The sequence below is a fragment of the Mus caroli genome, chromosome 9 (assembly GCF_900094665.2).
Source record: "Mus caroli chromosome 9, CAROLI_EIJ_v1.1, whole genome shotgun sequence".
Lineage (NCBI taxonomy): Eukaryota > Metazoa > Chordata > Mammalia > Rodentia > Muridae > Mus > Mus caroli.
Window position 1 is genome coordinate 55,641,781 of NC_034578.1, and position 22,455 is coordinate 55,664,235.

The 22,455-nt window shown below is 37.4% G+C and overlaps 1 protein-coding gene across 8 annotated transcripts in view; it reads right to left on the reverse strand.

The window, feature by feature from the left end:
- The window catches only part of Neo1 (neogenin 1), a 157,996-nt gene that overhangs the window by 77,344 nt on the left and 58,197 nt on the right, over positions 1–22,455 (reverse strand). For all 8 annotated transcript variants that reach the window (XM_029481357.1, XM_029481354.1, XM_029481356.1 and 5 more), the window contains exon 6: positions 764–918. In XM_029481357.1, the coding sequence (XP_029337217.1) occupies positions 764–918 (155 nt within the window). The remainder of the gene's footprint in view (positions 1–763; positions 919–22,455) is intronic.

Here is a 22,455-nt window from a genome sequence, read left to right on the forward strand (position 1 = left end):
TCACTTTGTAGACCAGGCTGGCCTCGAACTCAGAAATCCGCCTGCCTCTGCCTCCCAAGTGCTAGGATTAAAGGCGTGCGCCACCACCGCCCGGCTTTTTGAAGTATGATAATTTCTTTATAAGTTTATAAAGTTTAGTAGGGTTTGTATATCTTAGAAGCTTTTCAAAATGATTATCTTTCCATTCTCCAAGTCAGAGCTGGATACGGTGACACATGCCTTTAACCCCCATACTCAAGAGGCAAAGGCAGGTGGATTTCTCTAAGTTCTAGAGCAGCCATGCTTACATAGTGAGTTCCAGGACAGCCAGAGCTACACAGTGAGACCCCGGGAGCAGGGAGGAAAAAGGGAGAAAGGAACAGAAGGAAGAAAAGGGAAGGGACAGGGAGAGAGAGGAAGAGAGAGATCTGCTCCTTGAATGTAGCTGTGAAGACAATGAGAACACACCTGCATGCACACACTGTACTCCTCATGCAATGCTGACAGCTACGTTCTCACTACCAGACTGCTGGTGGGTTCTAAGCCTAGTCCAGCCACTGATTTGCTATGTAATCTCATGTTACATATGAGCTACCAAAATACTTCTGAGCAAAGCTTTCTCTACGGGTTAAAAGTAAATTCTATTCTATATTTTTTGTATAACTTTTTTTTTCTTCATTTACAGTAATTTAAACTGGTATATCTATTACATCTTTTGACTATTACATTTAAAAACACTTGAAGGTTTCAAAAATAAAATGTATTTCTTTGAAAACATACTTACTACGATTTTAAAGTAATCACTGGGGATAACCACATCGCCATTCTTGACCCACTTCACAGTCGGAGTCGGCTTCCCAGTGACTTCACACTCAAATACAATGTCCATGGATTCGTGAGCATATATGTTAGCAGGTTGTTTCAGGAATCCAGGTGGCACTTTAAAATATAAAGAAAAGATACCAATGAAAATAAAAATAGGAAGCTAGTCACATATCAACAAACTTTTAGATCGTAGAATTCAGTTATTTGCATATTTTTATAAAATCATATAACTATATATTTAAAATGTTAGCACAGTAGCTTTAAAAATTAACTGCCTGATGGAATATTATTCAGCTGTAAAGAAAAGTATTTTTTTTAATTCACAGGCAAATTGATAGCCCTACATCTGCCATGAGATTAAGTTCAAGAAAACTAAAGCCTTACAATATAATAAAATTAGGAAAATTTAAAAATAGTGACCATCCTCCCAAATACCGGCTATTCAAACTTTACCTAAATTTAATTTTTTTTTTCTGAGGTGTTCACCTCTCCTTCTAACTCTTGTGTTTATAACCAACGCACACACTCACTCATCTCTTCTTCTGAATGAAGTGTTATGCATATATTCATATACATATTACTGAACCCATTTAGTGTTGCTTATACACATGTGTGCAGGGCTGACCACTTGGGATTGGATAGACTATCAAGATGCTTGTCCTTGAAGAAAACTAATTCCCCACCTCTCAGCAGTCACTGATGCCTGTAGCTTTTCATTAAGTGGCCTTGTGGATCAAGTATAGGGGGAGAACGGCGGGAGAGGGCTAGAAGTGACAGTGGAATCAGTGAGGGGCATCGCTGGGACTAGCTGGAGACCTGGGACAGGGGGAGCCAAGGGGAATTTATGGAGCCAGGTAGGATTTCCAGCGGAAGGAGGATGACATCAACCCATCCAAAAACCTTCAACCCAAAATTTGTCCTGCTTACAAGATGTTCAGGGATAAAGATGGAGCGGAGACTGTAGGAATGGCCAACCAATAGCTGGCCCAACTTGAGACCCATCTTATGTGAGAGAGCCAACACCTGACACTATTAATGATACTCAGCTATGCTTGCAGACAGAACCTAGCATAAAATCTCCTTTTATGAGATTCATTCAGCAGCAGATGAAGGCAGATGCAGAGACCCACAGATAAACATCAGGAAGAGCTAGAGGGGGTCTTACGGAAGAATGGAGAATAGAATAAACTGAGCCAGAGGGGTCAAGGACACCACAAGAAGACCAACAGAGTCAACTAACCTGGGCCCACAGAGATTGAACCACAAACCAAACCAAAGAGCATGCAGGAACTGGACCTAGACCCCTTACACATTTGTAGCAGATGTGCAGTTTGGTCCTCATGTGAGTCCCCTAACAATTATAGCAGGAGCGATCTCTGACTCTGTTGCCTGGCACTGGAGCTCTTTCCCTTACCTAGACTGCCTGGTTGGGCCTCAATGGGAGAGGATGTGCCCTGCTGAGACTAGATGTCTCAGAGTAGGGTGGTAACCAAGATGGGCTTCCTCTTCTCCTTAGATGGGGAAGTGGGGGGAGAGCCTTGTAGAGGTGGTACTGGGAGGGGGGGACTGTGATAAAGATGCAAACTGAACAAAAATAAATTATGGAAAAAGACGTGGCCCTGTGAAAATTTTACCATCCACATTCTCTTGTCGACTAGTAGTATCACTATGGATCTTATTTAGTGTGTGTCTAGATATAACAAGGATGCAGCACCCATGAAATCTTAAAAAAATCTTTTGTGAATAATGTATATAGGTACTTGGCCATTTTTCAATAATTGTGTTTACAATTTTCTTATCTCTTGAAGTATACACTTTCTTCCCTGTCTATATCACGGCTTCTGGAAGATATAATGATAATTCTCCCCAAAAGTTCCTTTAGTTTACTCCAAATGTGGCTTTCTAGATACCACCTCTAGCCCACAGCATCCCGGTAGGCAGGATCTAGAACACAGCTCAAGTTCCTATCAACAGATTTTTTTTTGTTTAGTATCAGACAGGTATATTTTTGCAAGACAGTTAGTATCTATAGCATCCTAGCAGGTAATTTCAATTGGGCTAGCTCTGGCTAACAGCTCTGCCTTTGGGTAGCTGCTATGTTTTCTCCTAACAAAGAAGTCTTAGGTAGGGGAGATCTCTTATAAGTTTGAGATCCTTTTAAAAGCATTAGAGTGAGTCCTAGCTTTAAAATGCATTTGGTTTGTTTCATCTCACTGAGGTTACAGTTCTATGATTTGAAACCATCATTTCTTTATCAATAGAGGAAGCCTGGGCTTGTCAGATGCACAATGGTCCTTCCTGCCATGACTTTACTTACTGGTGGTCTTTCAGTATTTTCTGATCATTACAAAATCAGCAATTATGCATCTTGATTTTCTATTAAAGTTACCAACTAAATTCAGGTCAACAAGTCTTAAATTAATCTTTTTAACTCTAACATTTGTTCTTTCTACTAAAAATTTCTGCTACCAATTAACACTAACATAATTATGCATCTGTCTTATATTTTATAACTCCTCACTACTCTCAGAATAACATTTTTACCAACAATATTTGCAGCTACTTGTCATTAGATTACACTCCAGTAGGACTATCCAGTCCAATTACCATTTCATATTATCTGAATAACTTTCAACCTAAGCTGTGCCTGTGTGGCTTTACTCTGTCATCTCAATATGTACTGATATGTACTTTGAATCATTTGTATATTTTCCACCCTCAGAAGTCATGTGGCAAAAACTGAAATCTACACAAACAGTATACACCCAATTAATTTGGGCTTCTATCCTGTCTACATAGTCCCCTCCATAAGTAACAATCTTAAAAAAAGTTATGGTTTATCCTTCCATTTTCCTTAAATATAAAAGCAACTTGCCTCACCTCTCCTCTTCAATAAATACTAATTTCCTCTACTTTCCAAGCGTGTACTCATAACTTAGATGGTACCATTTCTAAGGAACTGACATATTCCTTGAGCTCATATCTAGTATTTGGGAACCCTCCCCTAGAGTAGAGTAAGTAATTCTACAAAACACAGCAAAATGGATTTCTAAAATTAAATTAATCATTTTAGTATACATTTTCAATAAGAAAAGCATAAACAGTGTCTACCATTTACTTTTCCCTTTCATGAATTATTTTAAAAAACAAAACAAAACAAAACCAAACCTCCTCTGGATTTTTAACTACTCTTTATATAGTACTCATACCAATTAGAGATAATGTGAGAGCAGATGTTTGTGGTTAGGAAGTTAAGCAGATAACCAGAGAACAAATGAATCAATTACCATAAGAAAACAAGTATTACAGTGGGAGATTATGTATTTTGTTACCAAAGAGATAATTAAGCTTCAAATTCTCTATAACAGTTCTCTATCCCTTCTATTACCACCATCATTACACGGGTAATTTTAATTGCTAAATACACACATAAAATGTTAATATGAAAACAAACATTATACTTCCAAAATTCATTTGCTAACAGACAAACTAACTAACTTAATTCCACCACTGTTGAATGATGCTGGAACTTGGCACCCAATTCAAACAAGATTATATTGTGTTGGCCAACAACAAAGTTTCATGGTTACGTCATTTTGCTGTAATTTGGAAGTTAATGGCTTTCATGTACATTAGCTCTCCAATGTTGGTGTTTTCAGTTTAGTACTAAAATTCTCATAGATCACTTTAACTAGAAAAACAAAATAATTTTTGTCCACTTATGTTAGTTAAACTGTATACTTGATGTTCTTAAGCTTTTTCTACAATTCACAAGTTGACATCCAAATCTTTAAAAAACATTGACAAAATAGATCAGGCTCGCCCAAGCACTTAAGTCTGAAATCCTTTTAGAGATTTCATTTGACAGTGTATTTGTAAATCTGCTACAAGTATGCATGCATGCATGCATGTGAGCACACGCATGCACGCGTGCACACACACACCATTTCCAGAGAAAGCTTCCCAATGCACCAAAGGTAAATAGGTCTCCTGTATTCCAAGAAAGGCTGCGACATCCATCCTGCAGGAACCTTACCATGAAATTGCCACTAGACTTTAATATTCTGCCCTTTTCTCAGGCCCGTATTTACAATTCCATTCTCACTCCATTTCCCTAGCCCATTCTTCCCAATTTAGCTAACAAGTGGACATCCTACAGATCCCAATTTAAAGCATTTCCTTAAAGAGCATTGCCTCCATAGGCACATCTTCTCTAGCACCCACCCCTCACTGCCTCATCTACCACTGAAAACACAGTAGCCTAAATTACGCTGCAGAAAGTAATCAACTATTATCTAAAGCTCTACTAATCAGAACCATCAGAGAATTAGAGGGTAGCTTCTTCCCCGCAAAATGTGTGTCTCAAGGATTCAATGTTTTTATGCTAGTTTTTCATAAGTCTTTTTTCCTATAATTTTAACAGACATCATCCTTTTTTTAAACCAGATAGATGGATGCATTTCTGTAATTTGTGTCCCAATCTTAATATATTCCTTACATCAAATAAATTATATATGTATAAAATATTTAATGATTACACAGACACAGACCTAAGGCAGCATGATTAGAAAGCATGACTTAAGTGTCTTTGAAGAAAGGCCTAAGTATGACACTACATCAGAGACAAAAAAACATTAAGTATGTTCAACTTTGAATATTGTTAAATATGCATTAGGTATTCACTTTCCTGACACAAATAAATCCCCAAGTTCCTTAGATGATGGTTTCTTTTGTTTTAATGAGTCAACTCTTATAGCACTCTAAGACTGCCTCAGGAAGGGAGCTAGTTGCCATAGGAACCAACCACAATTACACAGAACTTTTAGTACCAGGCCCTAACCTGAAAGGAGATGAAGGCTGATTTTCTTACCAATGGACATTGATATAATCAATCATTTCTATGTAATGAAACATCCATTAAAACCCCTCAAGAACAAAGTTCTGGAGATCTTCTAGGCAGCTCAATGTGTTCCTAAAGGGTGTTGTGCTTAGAGAAGACACATGACTCTGGGGTCCCTACCCATGTACTTAGCTCAATGCCTTTTTCATTTTTAAAATATATTTGGTATTTCGTTCATAATAAATGAGTAAGTATAAGTTGAATGTTTCCTTGTGTTCTTGAGCCACTGTAACAAGCTAATGTAACCCAAAGAGGTAGTCATGGGAACCTTAACTTAAAGTTGGTTAGTCAGAAGTTCTGGAGGTCTAGACTTGTGACGGACTTCTCTGAACTGGAGAGAAAAGTCATGGAGAATTGAGTCCCCAGCCTGTAAGATCTGATGTCATCTCTAAATAGTACCAGAACATGTTAGGCTAACAAATGCAGGAGAAACAAACGTGCTCACTGGAATGATAAAACAGAGACAATCTATGCTGGGTAATTTACTTAACTGCTATGCAAAATCAAAGTTGCATATATTCTTTGATCCAGTCATTTTACCCCACAAGATCAATACAACAGATATACTGACACTATTACATAAATAGATGATAATAGTCTCTGGACTATGTTTGAAATGCTAACAGGCTGGGGACCACCAAATAGTAAACTACTGTATTATTTTTGTGTATGGCTTTTTGTTGTTGTTGAGAAAGGATCTTGTTGTATGGTCTAAATAGGTCTTAATCTGTTTCCCCGAGTACAAAATGATACGAATGTGCCTGCCACCAAGACAAGCTGCGACATCTATGTACAATCCACTAAGAATGCTTATGCTTGGACCCTAATATCTCCTTATGATAGCAGGTGGTGAACTGGCTGATGGAATTGCTGAGATCAAACAAAGACAAGGGAAACTGAGCTACACATTTCGTGGGGTCACTGAGAAAGAAGCATCTACACCGTCTGCCAAGACTGTTGTCTATACTTAAGCTTCCAGGAACATTCCCTCAGCCCACTGTATTAACTGGACTCAACAGAGAGATGCCAAAGTATAGGCTTACATTCACTTGAACAAATCTTAAAGAGTGAGTTAAAAACCAAGCTGGCTTTCTACTTTAACAAAAAGATGACTTGCAAGATCACTGACCCAAGGAAACAAAACAGAGCCAAGACAAGCATTACATAAGTCAGTTTTTTAAAAAGTATTATTTTCCTAGGCTTTTGTAATGTTTGTGGAATGTATCATCTAAACAAACAAACAAACAAACCCAAATCTGTTACCATTTTCTCATTTAAGCAACTACTCATTTTGGTACCTCTTCTGGTATTCATTTTCTTAGGCAAAGTTTTCAAAATAGCTTTCAGTCTAGATCCCAGCAAACTTGGATCTGTCCCTGATGACAACCATCTCTTAAGATTGCCTGCTAACCGTTCAAGCTCTTGCTGCATATGCCTGTTTACTTGAGCAGGCATAGACTACTTTTAGAAGAATAGAAGAGAAGCCAACAGCAATGGCGTTTCCATGGAGGGAGTCTGGGACAAAGGTGATCTTTCATTACATATCCTTGAATTTTCTCTGCATATATTGCCTATTAAAATGTTTAATTAAGGGGCTGGAGAGATGGCTCAGCAGTTAAGAGCACTGACTGCTCTTCCAGAGGTCCTGAGTTCAAATCCCAGAAACCACATGGTGGCTCACAAACATCCATAATGAGATCTGATGCCCTCTTCTGGTGTGTCTGGAGAGTGACAATGTACTCACAAATAATTAAGTCTTTAAAAAATAATAAAAATGTTTAAATTAAAAATAATAAAACTAGGGATATAAACATACACCTTGTTAAAATACTCTCTGAAAGAGTTGTCATTTTTCAAACTAATCAACAAATTCAATAAACTGTCATTCAAACTGTCAAGAGAATTTTAACAAAACTTGACAAACTGAATTCAGAAGTCAGATGGAAGAAAATATATGGAAACAGAAAGCTTTGAGAGAGCGATAGAAAGGGATCTTCCTCGTAAAATGTCAGTCACTGAGACATGGGGTTAATGTAATAAAAGCCTCCTTTAAGTAAAATAGCATTTGGGAATAAGCTATAGATAGCTGTAGTACACAGGTGACATTCAAATAAATAGAGACAATAATACTATTGGAGCAACAGATAATCCATTTGGAAAAAAAATAAAGTCAGATTTTTACCTATTACCACATACAAAAACAAAACCCAGGCACATTAAAGACCAAAAGGTAAAGTATAAATTATCAGAAGAAAACAGAAGATAACTTCATTAACATGAAGGGGGTAACCAAAGCAAAATTTAATTACAGAAAGAAAAAAGTGTCATATCTGACTATATATTATGATGAAGTTGGTGGTGGTAGTGGTAACAATGACTCCTGGTTGGTTTTGCCTGTTTGTTAAGAGATAAGGTCTCTTCTAACCCAGGTGGGCCTTTGACTTGTTATGATGACCCTGGTATGTTGGGCACTCCTGGCCTTCACCATCCAAATTACAGTCATATACTAGGAATAAAAGTTTGTTTTTTTTAATAGTAATATATACCTCAGAATTAAAACACTGAAGTTCATGGTTCTTTATTTCTGAGTGCGAAAAATTGGAAACAACCTAAATGTCTTTCAAAAGACAGAGAAACAACCATGATATATTTATTTAATATGTTTCTTAATAAAATGGTAAGAAACTGCTGATAATTCCAACAACATGGCTAAGTCTGACATTTAGAAAAAAACTAGATCAAAACGAGATGGTAGTGGGGACCACACATAAAATGCTTGAATATTCAAGCCATCTATATCGACTAAAGCATATCAACAGTTATTCAAAGATGGAAGTATGAAAGACACATGGGAGAGCTTAGTAAGAGGCGTTAGAAAACTTGGGAGTGATAACTGCTAATTATCCCGACTGTGGTGATATTTTCATGGGTATATACATGTTAAACATTAAATTTATACCTTACATATGTATTATTTTTCTTGTTTCAACTGCACAGAATAGGTGGGTAGGAGAAGTAATCCCATCCACCTGAAGGGTGTTTTGGAAAGATGTAGCAGTGCTTAACATAAATACCTTTTACTTTAGTAATGCCAGTTGTGATGGTGAATCTTGGTTGTCAACTTGACATCTGACATCTGCTATTAACGAAAACCCAAGCATCTGGGCACACCTCTAGAGGGGTCTCCTTGAATTATTTGAGGTGGAAGATCCATCCTAAATCTGGGCTACAATGTAGTGGGTTGGTCTGATGCTGCTTCTATTTTTTTAAATTTATTTTTATTTATTTACTTACTTACTTTACATCCCACTCACTGCCCCCCTTCTCTCTTACCCCCCTAACAGTCCTTCCCCCATCACCTCCTCCCCTTCTTCTCTGAGCAGGTGGGGGCATCCCTGGGTTATCCCGGACACCGGCACTTCAAGTTTCTGTGAGTCTAGGAACTCCCTCTCCCACTGAGGCCAGACAGAGCAGAGCCCACCTAAAAAATATAACCCACATATAGGCAACAGCTTTTGGCATAACCCCTGATTCCTGTTGTCTGGGACCCATATGAAGACCAAGCTGCATATCTGCTACATATGAATGGGGAGTCCTAGGTCCAGCCTGTGTATGCTCTTTGGTTGGTGGTTCAGACTCAGAGCCTCAAATCCAGGCTAGTTGACTCTGTTGGTCTTCCTGTGGAGTTCCTGTCCCCTTTGGGACCGAAATCCTTCCTTCTATTTTTCTATAAGAGTCCCAAAGCTCCATCCACCATTTGACTGTGGGTGTCTCTAACTGTCTGAGTCAGCTGCTTTATGGTGCCTTTCAGAGGACAACATGCTCCTGTCTGCACTGGAAACAACCTAGATGTCTCTCAACTGAAGAATGGAAAAAGAAAATGTGGTATATCTACACCATAGAATACTATTCAGCTATTAAAAAAAACCAAAGACATCATGAATTTTGCAGGCATATTGTTGGAACTTGAGAATATCATCCTGAGTGAGGTAACCCAGACCCAAAAAGACTTTCATGGTATCTACTCATTTGTAAGTGGATATTAGCCATAAAATACAGGTACCATGCTACACTCCAAAGACCCAAAGAAGCTAAACAAGAAGGGAGGCCAAATTAGGAAGCTTGACTCTCAGAAGGGGAAATAAAATAGTCATAAGAGGCAGATGGAGGAAAGGAACTGGGAGGGAGGAGTAATGGTGAGGGGGATGGGGATGGAGGAGGCTCAGGACAGGAAAGATGACTAGATGGCTATGAAAATGAATGGAAATCTGCAACTGACAGAAGTGAGGAGGTGGGGGCATCTCCAGGATAAGATGGAAACGTGGAGGCATCCAAGAATCAATGGGGGTCACTTAACTGTGCCTCACAACATTGGAGATATGGAAACTGAAGAGGCAACTCCTGTAGCCAGGCAGGAACCCCAGTGGAGTGATAGAGATACCAACCTACCCACAAAACTTGCAACCCAAAATTTATCCTGTCTACAAGAAATGCAGGCATGGGGAATACAGCAGAGACTGAGGGAATAACCAACCAATAATCAGCCCAATTTGAGACTCACCCCATGGGTAAGGACCAATACTTTACACTATTAATGATAATCTGTTAAGCTTGCAGACAGGAGTGTGTAGTCCTCAGAGAGGCTCCACCCAGCAGCCGCTTGTATGCTAATGCCAATTTTGAGCCCCCAAAACATGGTTGTCCCAGAGAGAAGAGAATCTGCACATAAACCCAAGTGATACGGTGACCTTAACCTCAAGGTGATTGGTAAATACCTGACTGATAAATAAAGACTTGAACAGCCAATAGCTGGGCAGAAGAGACACATGTAGGTTTTAGGATTCTTGGGCTTGGGATCTGAGGGGAAAAAAAGGTGAATGGACAGAATCCACCATGGGTTAGGTGAGTTCAAGAAAACAGGCTCTGGGGGCTGACCAATTAGAGTTAAGAGAAGCCCACATGAAACCTAGTAAGTAATAACTCAGGGTTATTCATAGGAAAGTAGATTCTAATAGCATAGAGGGTAGATCTCTACCCAGCTCTTGTGCTGTTTAAGGCTAATTTGTAAATATAAAGGTTGTGTGTGTCTTTTATCCGGAAACTGAATGGTCAAAAGCGGGGTAGAAACCCTGGGTCTGAATTAAAATTTTCTACACCACCACACCTTTTATTGGTGGCAGCCCACTCAAAAGGACATGGAAAGGGAAAGCTTTGTTTGCCTGCTTGGCTTCACCCTGGATAGCAAGTTCATCTATACTGTTCCCAAGACATCCCTTCATTGGTACTAGAAATCTATTTCTTCAGGATTCCAACCTTAGACCTTGCTAGGACTTTCTTGGGGATTTCAGCACCAGATTAGGACTGCTTGAGACATCCAGTCTCATGGACTGAACGCCTTCCACACCCTTAGCCTCAGGAGAGGCTTTCACTCAGGAGACAGCCATTCAGACCATAGCCTACAAGCCTCTCTAATAAATTCCCTTCATATAGATAATATTAATTCATACTAATACATAATTACTAGTTCATCCCATTAGTTCCTTTTCTTTTGAAAAACCAAGTGGTCTTTGAGGGGGGGGAAACATCACAAAAGGGTAACAAATAGGTAATGTAACTGGGCATAAACAAAGACGTTAAAGAGCATGGTACTTACAGCAGAGAGGCTCTAGGAACCATTAAATATTAACTATGAAGCCTGAATAAACAAATGAGCAGTCTAGACTGCTATTTTTACCAACTAAGCAGTCCAGTTTTATAAATAAAATCATAATTCAGAAGTAGCTACCACTAATCAGTTACGCAGGCGACGATTGCTATTTTGCTGTAATAGCAGAGCTGAGTAGTTTCAACAACTGTAGCAGGGCCATTAAGAGTAACATTTTTACTAATTGTTAGTCTGCTAGAAGGTTATTAGATATGATAAAAATGTATGTCACTATGTAAAATTGTATGTTGCTGTAGGAAGAAACATGATAGACAATGGGAAAAAATGCAAAAAGATGAATAAAAACACGAACTTGTTTATAAATACTTTAAAATATGTAAACTGTAAGAGCAAAGGCAGTATTTCTGGTTGGTGAGATGAAAGGTGGCTTTTTAACTATGTACTTTTCAGTGTTATTCTTATAATCTGAAAAAAGTAATTATTCTTTTGTAGTATCAGTTTATAACCTAGAGAAATGGTTTTGTAACTGCATTAGAAACACTGAATATATGTAATTTCCAAAACACATCCAACAAACTACTCAGGCTCTCATCTCCAAAGAAGACCTGAGTTCTTAACATCTTCTCTACCAATCTGATGCTGGCATTGTTGTTTTTTAAACTCTTCACCATCAATGAAAATTCCCCAAGTAGGTATACTATACAAAAAATACTTTACTAGTTTTCCATATGCAAATTTAAGTCTTTTCTTTTTTTAATTACACATAGTGACTGAAAAATTAGCATTTTAGCTCTTAGGAATTGCTTCTATCATTGAATTTTCTGTTCAAGATAAGCTTCAATAGTTGAATAAAAAGCAGAACATTCATTTTTCAAAATGTTTTGACCCACTTCAACAATAAATTCAGTCCAGTGAGCATTGCCAATTCTGGCAGACACTAAAGGAAGGGAGACATTCAAGAATCTTAGATTGTTAAATAAACCCTCTTTAGATTAATTTACTTTAGTGGTTAGCATTTACTAGCAATCTCAAACAAGACCAGTGATAAATAGTCTTTCCAACTAAAGCAGACAATTCCTACTTCTTTGTCAAGATGACTTACTGATGCATCCAGAAAATAAAATTCCAGAAGTATAGGACAGAAAATAGTACATCTCTGGTGGTACGGGTAGGCACTGCTTTGTAAAGACAAATGTGCTTTCTGTGTATTAGATCATAGCATAAAATTCCTATTTGGAGTAGCTTAAAAGTCACTGAGAAAGATCAAAGAACAAAGACTACGAAAGTGGTATCACCAGGAATCGGCAGTTCTGGGATTTTACTTTAGGATTTCTAGTACGTTTTTAGGTGTGTGATCTTGGAGAAAATCGCTTTTAGGTGTATGATCTCGGGGAGAATCACTCTGCCTTAGAAGGATGTCAAGCATATGTGAAAATGTATTCTTGCTGATAGGAAAGATAATTTAGATACTTTTCAGGCATATTCATGTAATTATATATAATCCATAACAAATATGGATTACACTATGAAAAGAAAATTGCTTGGTGTTACTTCTACTATAATCAAAGCTCTTGGCACATCAAAATGGCTCATAGTTCCAATATTCTACCCATTCCAATGTTTTCAAATGCAGCAATATTCAGCATCACAATGAAAAAGTTTAAGGAGCCAATATAACCTGGTGGCTTTCAGGAGCTTGGTCAATCATCAGCTCAACAACCATGTTTCTCTATGGTGTTTAAAAAAATTATTTTGTTCAATATAAGCTGTAAATTAGGTACTTAAACATGCACTTTATTTCATCTTTTTACAACTTTAAAAATAAAACATGCACAAATGAAGCAGAGTTCTCTTATACTCTCGTGGTACCAATCATTGCAGTCTAAGAAGTACTGAGGGTAATTATGCCTTGGACCTATATAGCCTGCTTGTAGTTTACCTTCTCACTTAAATATACTGGCGTAATACCTGAGAAACTCTATAGTTCTATTTGACTTGGGCCTCAAGCAGGGCCATGTGGGAAGTAAAACTCTTTAAGGATGATTTGACAACGCATGAATTTGACTCTGTAATTTAAAGACTCATAGAAAGATGACTACCACTACGACTGTAACTTCTGAGTGTCAACATGACTGGGCAACAGGGTACTCAGGTACCTAGTTAATGTTATCTCTGTGTGTCTGTGAACATGTTCCAGAGAGGGATGTTTGTATTGATGTATGGAGAAAAGAAAGCTCTCACCAATGCATGGGTATCATCCAATCCACCAAAACCAAAAAAGCAAAGTAAGGTTGAACTTGTCTTCTATCTGTTTGTGCAGAGACTCTCAGCACTTCTTGCCCTTAGCACTTCCTGGATTCTAGACTTTTATTCATATTGACACAGCATGCACTAATCAGACCAATCACACTGCTACAGCTCTCCTAAGTCTCTAACCACGGCAGATCAATCATGGGACTCCTCACTTGGCCTCCAGTTTTATGAGCCAGTATTTTTCACCAAGTCTTTTCCCTCTTTACCTACATTTGTATTTCCTAGTGGTTGTTTCTCTGGAAAACCTTAATATACTATAAAATTTAGATAATTTACTATAGGTCCAGTTATTAAATACTTCAAATAGACAAAAATTTATTTATAAATTAGATATTTCAGATATTTAAGAGAATTTAAATGGGCTACAGTAAGAAAAATGTCAAATCGTAAGCAAAAAAAAAAAAATAGAAGTGATAAAAGCTAAAATGTATCTACTTCTAAATACATAAACCTTGAAATTCTATCAATATTTGATGTTAGTTTTTATTTATTATATGTAAGTACACTGTAGCTGTCTTCAGACACTCCAGAAGAGGGCGCCAGATCGCATCACGGATGGTTGTGAGCCACCATGTGGTTGCTAAAATTTGAACTCAGGACCTTTGGAAGAATAAACAGTCAGTGCTCTTAACCGCTGAGCCATCTCTCCAGCCCCCCTAGTTTTTATTTCTATTGTCTATTTCTTTTGGTTATCAACAGAAAACCCCCTAATACAGGATTTTAAGAATTCTCCTTGATACGGCTATTTTACATATTATGTACACAGGAAGGCATCATTTTAGAAAATATCTCACAAAGAAAGATATTAGACTACCTTTACTGTTAACAGACAGAAAGGTACTCAGCACCACTAATCACCACAGAAACATAAATTGAAACCATACAGAATTGTGTGTATACTCAGTACAATGGATGAAATTATAAAGGCTGGAAAACTAACTGCTGGCTAGGATACACAGCCACCAGAGTGTACACTGTTGGCAGGATGTAAACTGGTCCTATTACTTTGAGAAGTCTGGTATAGAATAAGTACCAATTTAAAAAATCAGCTGTTAATAAATACAGCACGGATGGATCCCAAATCTGTTATGCTTTGTGAAATAAGTCTTCTACAACAGCAACAGGTGATACAAATGCTTTTGTGTGAAGCAAACTAATTTATACTGGGAAACTCACAAGAGTAGATGCTTTGAGAGCAGTAAGGGGATGAGAAGTGGCATGCAGAAATTTCCACTCTGATGGTAATACTTCTGCCCTTATAGAAATCTCGGTTGTACAAGAAGGTGCAACTGATGGAGCTCATGAACAGCAAACTTAATATTTATGTATTTTAGGATATCTGACTTTTACTTCAAAAGAAGAGAAAACTACAGACAAATATTAAATTCTTGGGACCAAAACACATGACTTGCCGGGAGGTGGCGGCGGTGCACGCCTTTAATACCAGCACTTGGGAGGCAGAGGCAGGTGGATCCTTGAGTTTGAGGCCAGCCTGGTCTACAGAGTGAGTTCCAGGATACCCAGGGCTACACTGAGAAACCCTGTCTCAAAACAACAACAAAAGCCCAAACAAACAAAAATCACATGGCCCAGGAAGTAAGAGTACTTGTTGCTTTTGCAGGACCCAGGTTTGATTCCCAGCACCCACATGGTGGCTCATCGCCATCCACAGCTCCAGCTCCTGAGGATAGGATGCCTCCACAGACACCAGGCACACATGTGTTGCCCAGACAGACATGCAGGTAAAATACTCATAGACATAAAATAAAATAAATAAATCTAAACAAATTCTCTTAGAATATTAAAATTGTAGATAATGATATGAATACTGGGTTCTCTGAACAACTTTAAAAATTTATCAGAAACGACATTGATGGGTAGAATGATGGCTAATTGATAAAGCAATTATAATTAAAGATAGCTGTAAAGTTATTTAAACATTTTATTATAACATTTATTATAAAAATTTTCTTTTTTTTCAATTTTTTATTAGATATTTTCTTCATTTACATTTCAAATGCTATCCCAAAAGTCCCCTATACCCTCCCCCGGCCCTGCTCCCCTACCCACTCACTCCCAGTTCTTGGCCCTGGCGTTCCCCTGTATTGGGACATATAAAGTTTGCAAGACCAAGGCACCACTCTTCCCAATGATAATCGACTAGGCCATCTTCTGCTACATATGCAGCTAGAGACATGAGCTCTGCGGGTACTGTTTAGTTCATATTGTTGTTCCACCTATAGGGTTGCAGACACCTTCAGCTCCTTGGGTACTTTCTCTAGCTTCTCCTTTGGGGGCCCTGTGTTCCATCCAATAGCTGACTGTGAGCATCCACTTCTGTATTTGCACAGGCCTAGCCTCACACAAGACAGCTACACCAGGGTCCTTTCAGCAAAATCTTGCTGGCATATGCAATAGTGTCTGTGTTTGGTGGCTGATTATGGGATGGATCCCCAGGTGGGGTAGTCTCTGGATGGTCCATCCTTTCATCTTAGCTCCAAACTTTGTCTCTGTAACTCCTTCCATGGGTATTTTGTTCCCTATTCTAAGGAGAACAAGTATTGACTAGTAAGGCCCTGGATGGGCTCTATATACTACCTTATAAAATTTGTGTTTTATGCAGCATCTAAGAAAGTCAATGACTGACAACAGAATATTGGCTGATCGTCATGAAGGAGATGGGAAGAAAAGAGAAGGTCAGTTTCTTAATGTGGCTAGAGGTTTAAAAAACAAAAAACAAACAAAACAAGATGAGTAATAGGAGGGCGGTATGAGGCTGTGGCTTGAAGGAAGGTGGTGGACGGACTGGAGATACAGCTCAGTGACTAAAAGCATTGGCTGCTCTTTCTGAGGACTGGGTATGATTCTCAGAATCACCCATGTACAGTCCAGGGTATCTGCTGCTCTTCTGGCCTCACACATAATACACAGAGACATAACACTCATACCCATTTTTAAAATTTAAAATAATAATTAAAAAGATGATTGAAACATTAGCAGTAGATCAGTCACAATATTAATATTGCCATGAAAATGGCTAATCCAGAAATTGTCAATTTGTTCTCAGAAACCAGAAATGGAAATTTTTCTTTTGGGAGTACGTGGAGTTGATCACACACTATTATAAATGCGACTCATGACCCATATCATCTGTTATCAACAATCTGAGATGGCAGGAAATACACAACCAGCTAATTTACGTCATAGCATGAGTCGAAATCCCAAGCGTTAATGGTAAGATAGTAAATGTGAAATATTTAACAGATGAAAAGTGAACTTATAACCTTTTCTGCATTAACAACCACTGTCATTTCCTACAGCTATAACTTTTTAAAAAATAACAAGTCAGACAAATGTGACTGAATTTATATATACATATAGAGACATATGTGCATATGTATGTATGTATGTACATATTTCTGTATATATCCCCAATTATTTTTCATCAACTATTTTCCCCATCAAGGAAATAAAATACTTTCAGTTATGGGATGAGGCTCAAAACAAAATTTTCCAAATGGTTTTTGTTATACACAATGACTTGTCTGTACTCAATAAAAAGAAAGAGAAATGACCTCACATGATACCCATGAAAAGCACAGCTTGAACTCTACTCTGCAGAGTCAGAAACAAGGCCTTAGTACAGCAGAAGCTTGGCTGTAGCATGCAGCTAGTACTCTGTCCTGCTTCAAAAGTAATCACTATTCTTTTTACTTAAAAAAAATTATAGAATTTGCCTGTTTCGAATATTATAAAATAAAATGATATTCTTTGTGCCTAGTTTCTTTTAAAAGTGCTTCTGAGATTTTTTAAAAATGCCTTTCAATATAAAGGTGGCGTGCCTGTTTCCACTCCTGACACAATGCCATGCTGGATTTTGGTGGGCATCTGCATCATTACCAGTTTGAGTTCCTAGAATAAATACGGCAGGGACACTGTTGGGCATGGCTTTTAGTGCCAGTATCTGTTCACTTGTTATAAGCATTCTTCCCTGTACCATAGTATTAGTTTTATGTTCAGTTTTAATAAATTCTGCCAAACGGGTTTCTTGGTTTTGCAAATTACGAATCAAAGCCAAATGTAATCTCTAGTTCTTTAAAGAGTATTTAAAAATGTTATCAGTGTATATACCTATCAATAGTTTATTAAAGTCTCTAGTTATCCTCAACCTAACACCAGATAGTGTAAGCCTTTTGACTTAGCACCTGTGTAAATAGACAAATTTACCAAATTTGTTGGGAGCCTTGTCTGAAGTTTGGTTTTGCTGACAGTCTGTTTTAATGCCTTCCCCAACCCCTCCACTAACTTTTACTTAACACTTCCTTGTTTTCTATTTTCTTTGGTTTAAATTTGCTACTTTTAGCAGATTTGAGGTTAATGTTAAAATTGCTGCTGTCTCTCTCTCTCTCTCACGCACACACACAAACACAGACTACAAACTTCCCTCAACTTTTGCTAGTTTCTATCTATATTAGTTTATACTATTTTCTAAATTTTGTTATTAATTCCCTTTCTAACTCATGAACTGAAAGATGATTCACATAAAGCAATATACCCTCACACAATGAAACAGTACTATTTAGTTGCTGTACAACATCATGATAATGTCTATACTTTTTATTTTTTACAATTTGGCCCAGGACTTTTGAACACTAGGCAAACACTTTATGACTGAGCTATAACTCCACCCATACAAATGTCAACTAGGTCAAATTATTACCTGTCCTGTTTAGTTATATTTTAAGTATTTCTTTTTGTTTGTACTTATTTTTAATTTATATAACCTAATAGTTACTAACATGTGATTGCTATGATTAGTTCTGCCTGTTTATAGTCTTGCCAATTTATAGTTTGTATATTTTAATATTACATTATAAATTATATACATTTTAAACTTTTTAAAATTTTCCTGATAGAGTAGCTAATTTAAAACATATTTTTAGGACAGAGCATAATGCCTCACCCTTATAGTTAAGCCCTTGGGAGGCCTGAAGCAGGTGAATCAGCACAAGTTTTAGTTTAGCCTGGACTACAGAGAGCCTATGTAAAACAAAATCAAAACACTTATTTTTTCATTTAAAATTTCAATTGACAATACTTGTATATATTTATATAAGATATGTTTTGATGTCTATTAGCACAGAATGGATAAATTAAACTAAGATATCTATTACCTTATATGTACTTAGTTTTTTATGGTGAGAACACTTAAAATCTATTCTCACAACAATTTTCAAGTAGAGAATACACTGTAACCATTCTTCTCTTTGATTCTATGAGTTTGACTATGTTTGATTCCACTTATAATCAGGTCATGCAGAATTTGTCTTTCTATGCTTATTTCTCTTAGTATATTATCATCAAGGTTCGTCCATGTTATTGCAAATGGCAGGATTTCGTTCTATAAAGCTGTGTTTCCACTCTAACAATTTTGCTGTTCATTCATCCATGATGAATTACTAAATTGATTCTAAGTCTAGCTACTTATGTGCTGTAACCAGCATGGTTGAGTAAACTTAGTTTTTTGACACAATGATTTAATTTCATCTGAACATACAGCCATAAAAAGAACTATTGGATCATACAGTAGTTCTACTGTGTTTGAGGTGGTATCCTATTGAGGATTTAATTTGAATTTCTCTAATGATTACTCACACAATCTAATGATTATTCATAGTTTTGGCTTCATATACCCATGGGCCACTTTGTTGTCTTCAGGAAATGTCTTTCCAGGTCCTTTGAACACATTTAAGCACTGAGCTGTTTTCCTACACTGAACTGAATTCCTTATCTACTCTAGATATTAACCTCTCATCAGATGTATAGTTTGAAAATATTTGCTCTCATTTCGTAGTTGTCGCTCCAAGATTCCTTCATCCTTTGCTGTGCAACTTTCTAATTCCATGAAAGCATATTTGTTGTTGCTTTTTTTGCCTGTGCTATTTATAAGTCACATAAAAAAGAAACCAACTAAAACACCTTTTAAACTTTCCAGAAACCTCATGCTTTCTCTCAGCAGCTTTACAGAGTCAATCTTAAGTCTTTAATCTACTTTGGGATGACTTTCATATATGATAAGAGAAGGCTCCAATTTTAGTCTTGTTACAATTTATTAAAGACTACCCTCTTCGTTATTCTTGGCAATCAGAAAAGGCAATATACACGGCTTTAAAATATAAACCTTAGAAGTCACACATCATTTGTATTATACTCTCATTAATCCAAATAACTCAAAACCTACCTGAATTAAAGAACAAGAGACATAAACCCTAGCCCCCAAATAAGAGGGTTATGTGATGCTCAATGTGGTACTAGGGAATGAACTCAGGTCCCCTGGCATTTTCTGGAAGACAAGCTATCCATCTTTACTGCCTGAACCAGCTTTCTTGTTCCTGCTTTTCTTAAGATACACTCTTCTACCCAAGATAATATCAAACATAACTCCATTTATTCTTTGTGTTTTCACATTTAGACCCAACTTCATTTTCTTCCAGTTGAAAGTCTACTATTCTTTTAACATTTTAACACTTAATAATATATTATATATTGTTATATATGTGGGTGTGTGTGCACGCGCACGCATATCTTTTCCTCCTTGAAAGTGAATTCCTGTATTTATATTTTAAATTGTATAATTGTAACCATTTCAGCAGAACAAAAATATTCTGAAGACAGATATTTGTCTGTCTTTGTCAAAAATATATTCTCTTTGACTGTCAAACTAGTAAAAAAAAAAAAAATAGCCAAGACACAGAATTCCTACATAAAGCTCATGGTGAAGCTTGGTACCTTCCTCGGCTCAGAAGAGGAAGCTTCCGCCCAAGTAGAAATTTCGCACAGTTCTTAGTGTATGCCAGACTATCTCAGAAAAGAATGGAGCCCAGATAATGAAGGTCAGTAGTGAATGGCAGGACCCCACCTTAACCAGGACTGCTGAGTTATGCACACCACAAAACCCTAAAGTTTTGTCCATACCCATATGAACAAAAGTTCCCATGAAGAGAAAGAGTGAAGCAAAACCAGAAGCTAACAAGTATGAGAGATGTGTTTCAATTGATGCTCCTAACAACAACTTCCGGGCTTGGGGGCATACATAATTCAGGACTTGAGAGGTAGAGGTCACTAGACTTCTTTATTCGTTCTTTGCATTATGGCCACTGAGTAAATCTTCTTTCTCTGCTTTTCACTGTTATTTTTCTCTTTAATTGGCCTGTTGAAGACAGGTGGCTAATCCTCACTTGTTGGTGCTGCTAGGATCAGGCTCTGATCCTGACAACTGTGGTCACAGTACTGCAATTAATAGTTGGACTTCATTCTTTTTTATTGCCTATTCTTGTGTCAATAACATGTTGGTCTGCAAGATGGTAAATTTTAATTATGTGAAACTTCTCTACAGTTTTCTCTAACAAACTCATTTCAAGAGCACTTTTTCTAGGCATAGGTACTTAATATGAAACTAGTTGTAAACTAAAATGCATATATTGTCTATATTTTTCAGTTAATAACTAGATGGCACAGGAGCTAGAAGGAGGAAAATGCAGGAGTAAAAAAGCTATCCTTGGCTACTTAGCAAGTTCAGAGATAGCCTGAAGGACCTGAAATCCTGGAATCAAAACAAAACAAAGCAAAACTCAGATAATTCAGCTCACAGGAAGCCTATCAGTTAGAGCCCATATAATGAATGAAAATAAGCTAACAAGTGTAACAGATACATTTCATCTAATGCTCTCGCTAACACACAGAGGTAGGTGAAAGGAACTGACAAGAACAATGGAGGAGACTAGAAAACAAGTATCTAAAAGCAAAGAAAAATGATCCAAGGAAGCACAGAGACCACAGATGGAGTTCTTGAGTGTTTTTCCCAACCCTTTTTATACAGAAGTGAAGAACTAAACTGATCACCCTACCAAACTATGCCCTATGCTTCTATCTAACCAAAGACAGGGACTAAGCTCACCTGACACAATGGCTATGTCAACTCCATGACCTGCCTTTTTGTTTCTCAGAGACTATAAACCTACCCACAAACAGAGGAAGGACAGATATGCATTCTATCTTTTCATCAACACTAAACCCCAAGCACTGTTCCCCAATTGCTCTCAAAAAACACATCTGAGTTCCCAGGTGACTACCAGGGTTAGAAATGTAGCTACATTATATCTGACTCTGCAATAAACAAAATATACAAAGAAACGAGAGTTTTCATTTAAGATAATACCACCAAGTCCCAGATCACACAATGGATATTATCAAATGAAACAAGTTAGTAGCACCGTCAGCCTCTACTCCCAAGCAGGGTTGGGTTTCTTTAAAATTAACAGAGCAGAGCCATAAGAGATTTATTGGAAACAAGTATTAGCAACACCATAAGCAAATCAGAATAGAGGATCAGCACTCAAAAGTACTTTTTTAAATGGAAAAGGACAGGGCAGACAGGTATAAAGAAAAGGCTTGTGTATAGGCCACGTTTATTTCCCTTGACTTCTGAACCAGAGAGCCAAAAAAGGAGAAGCAGGAATACAGAAAAAAGGGTAAAACAACGATTCCTGCAGAGATGCTCAACATCAGCTTAAAGAGAGAAATAAATATCAAAGCATCAAGCCCAGAGACACAAAGAGGCACCATGCAGTCCTTCTAGCATCATCTATACACCCCTAAGAAGGTACACAAATACTCAGAGACATGGCTCTGTATCAGGGACAGTAAAAGTGTACAGAATGTTGTAGATGCCCCAGATCAAACCTTCCTCCTTGACAATAGCATCACCAACAAT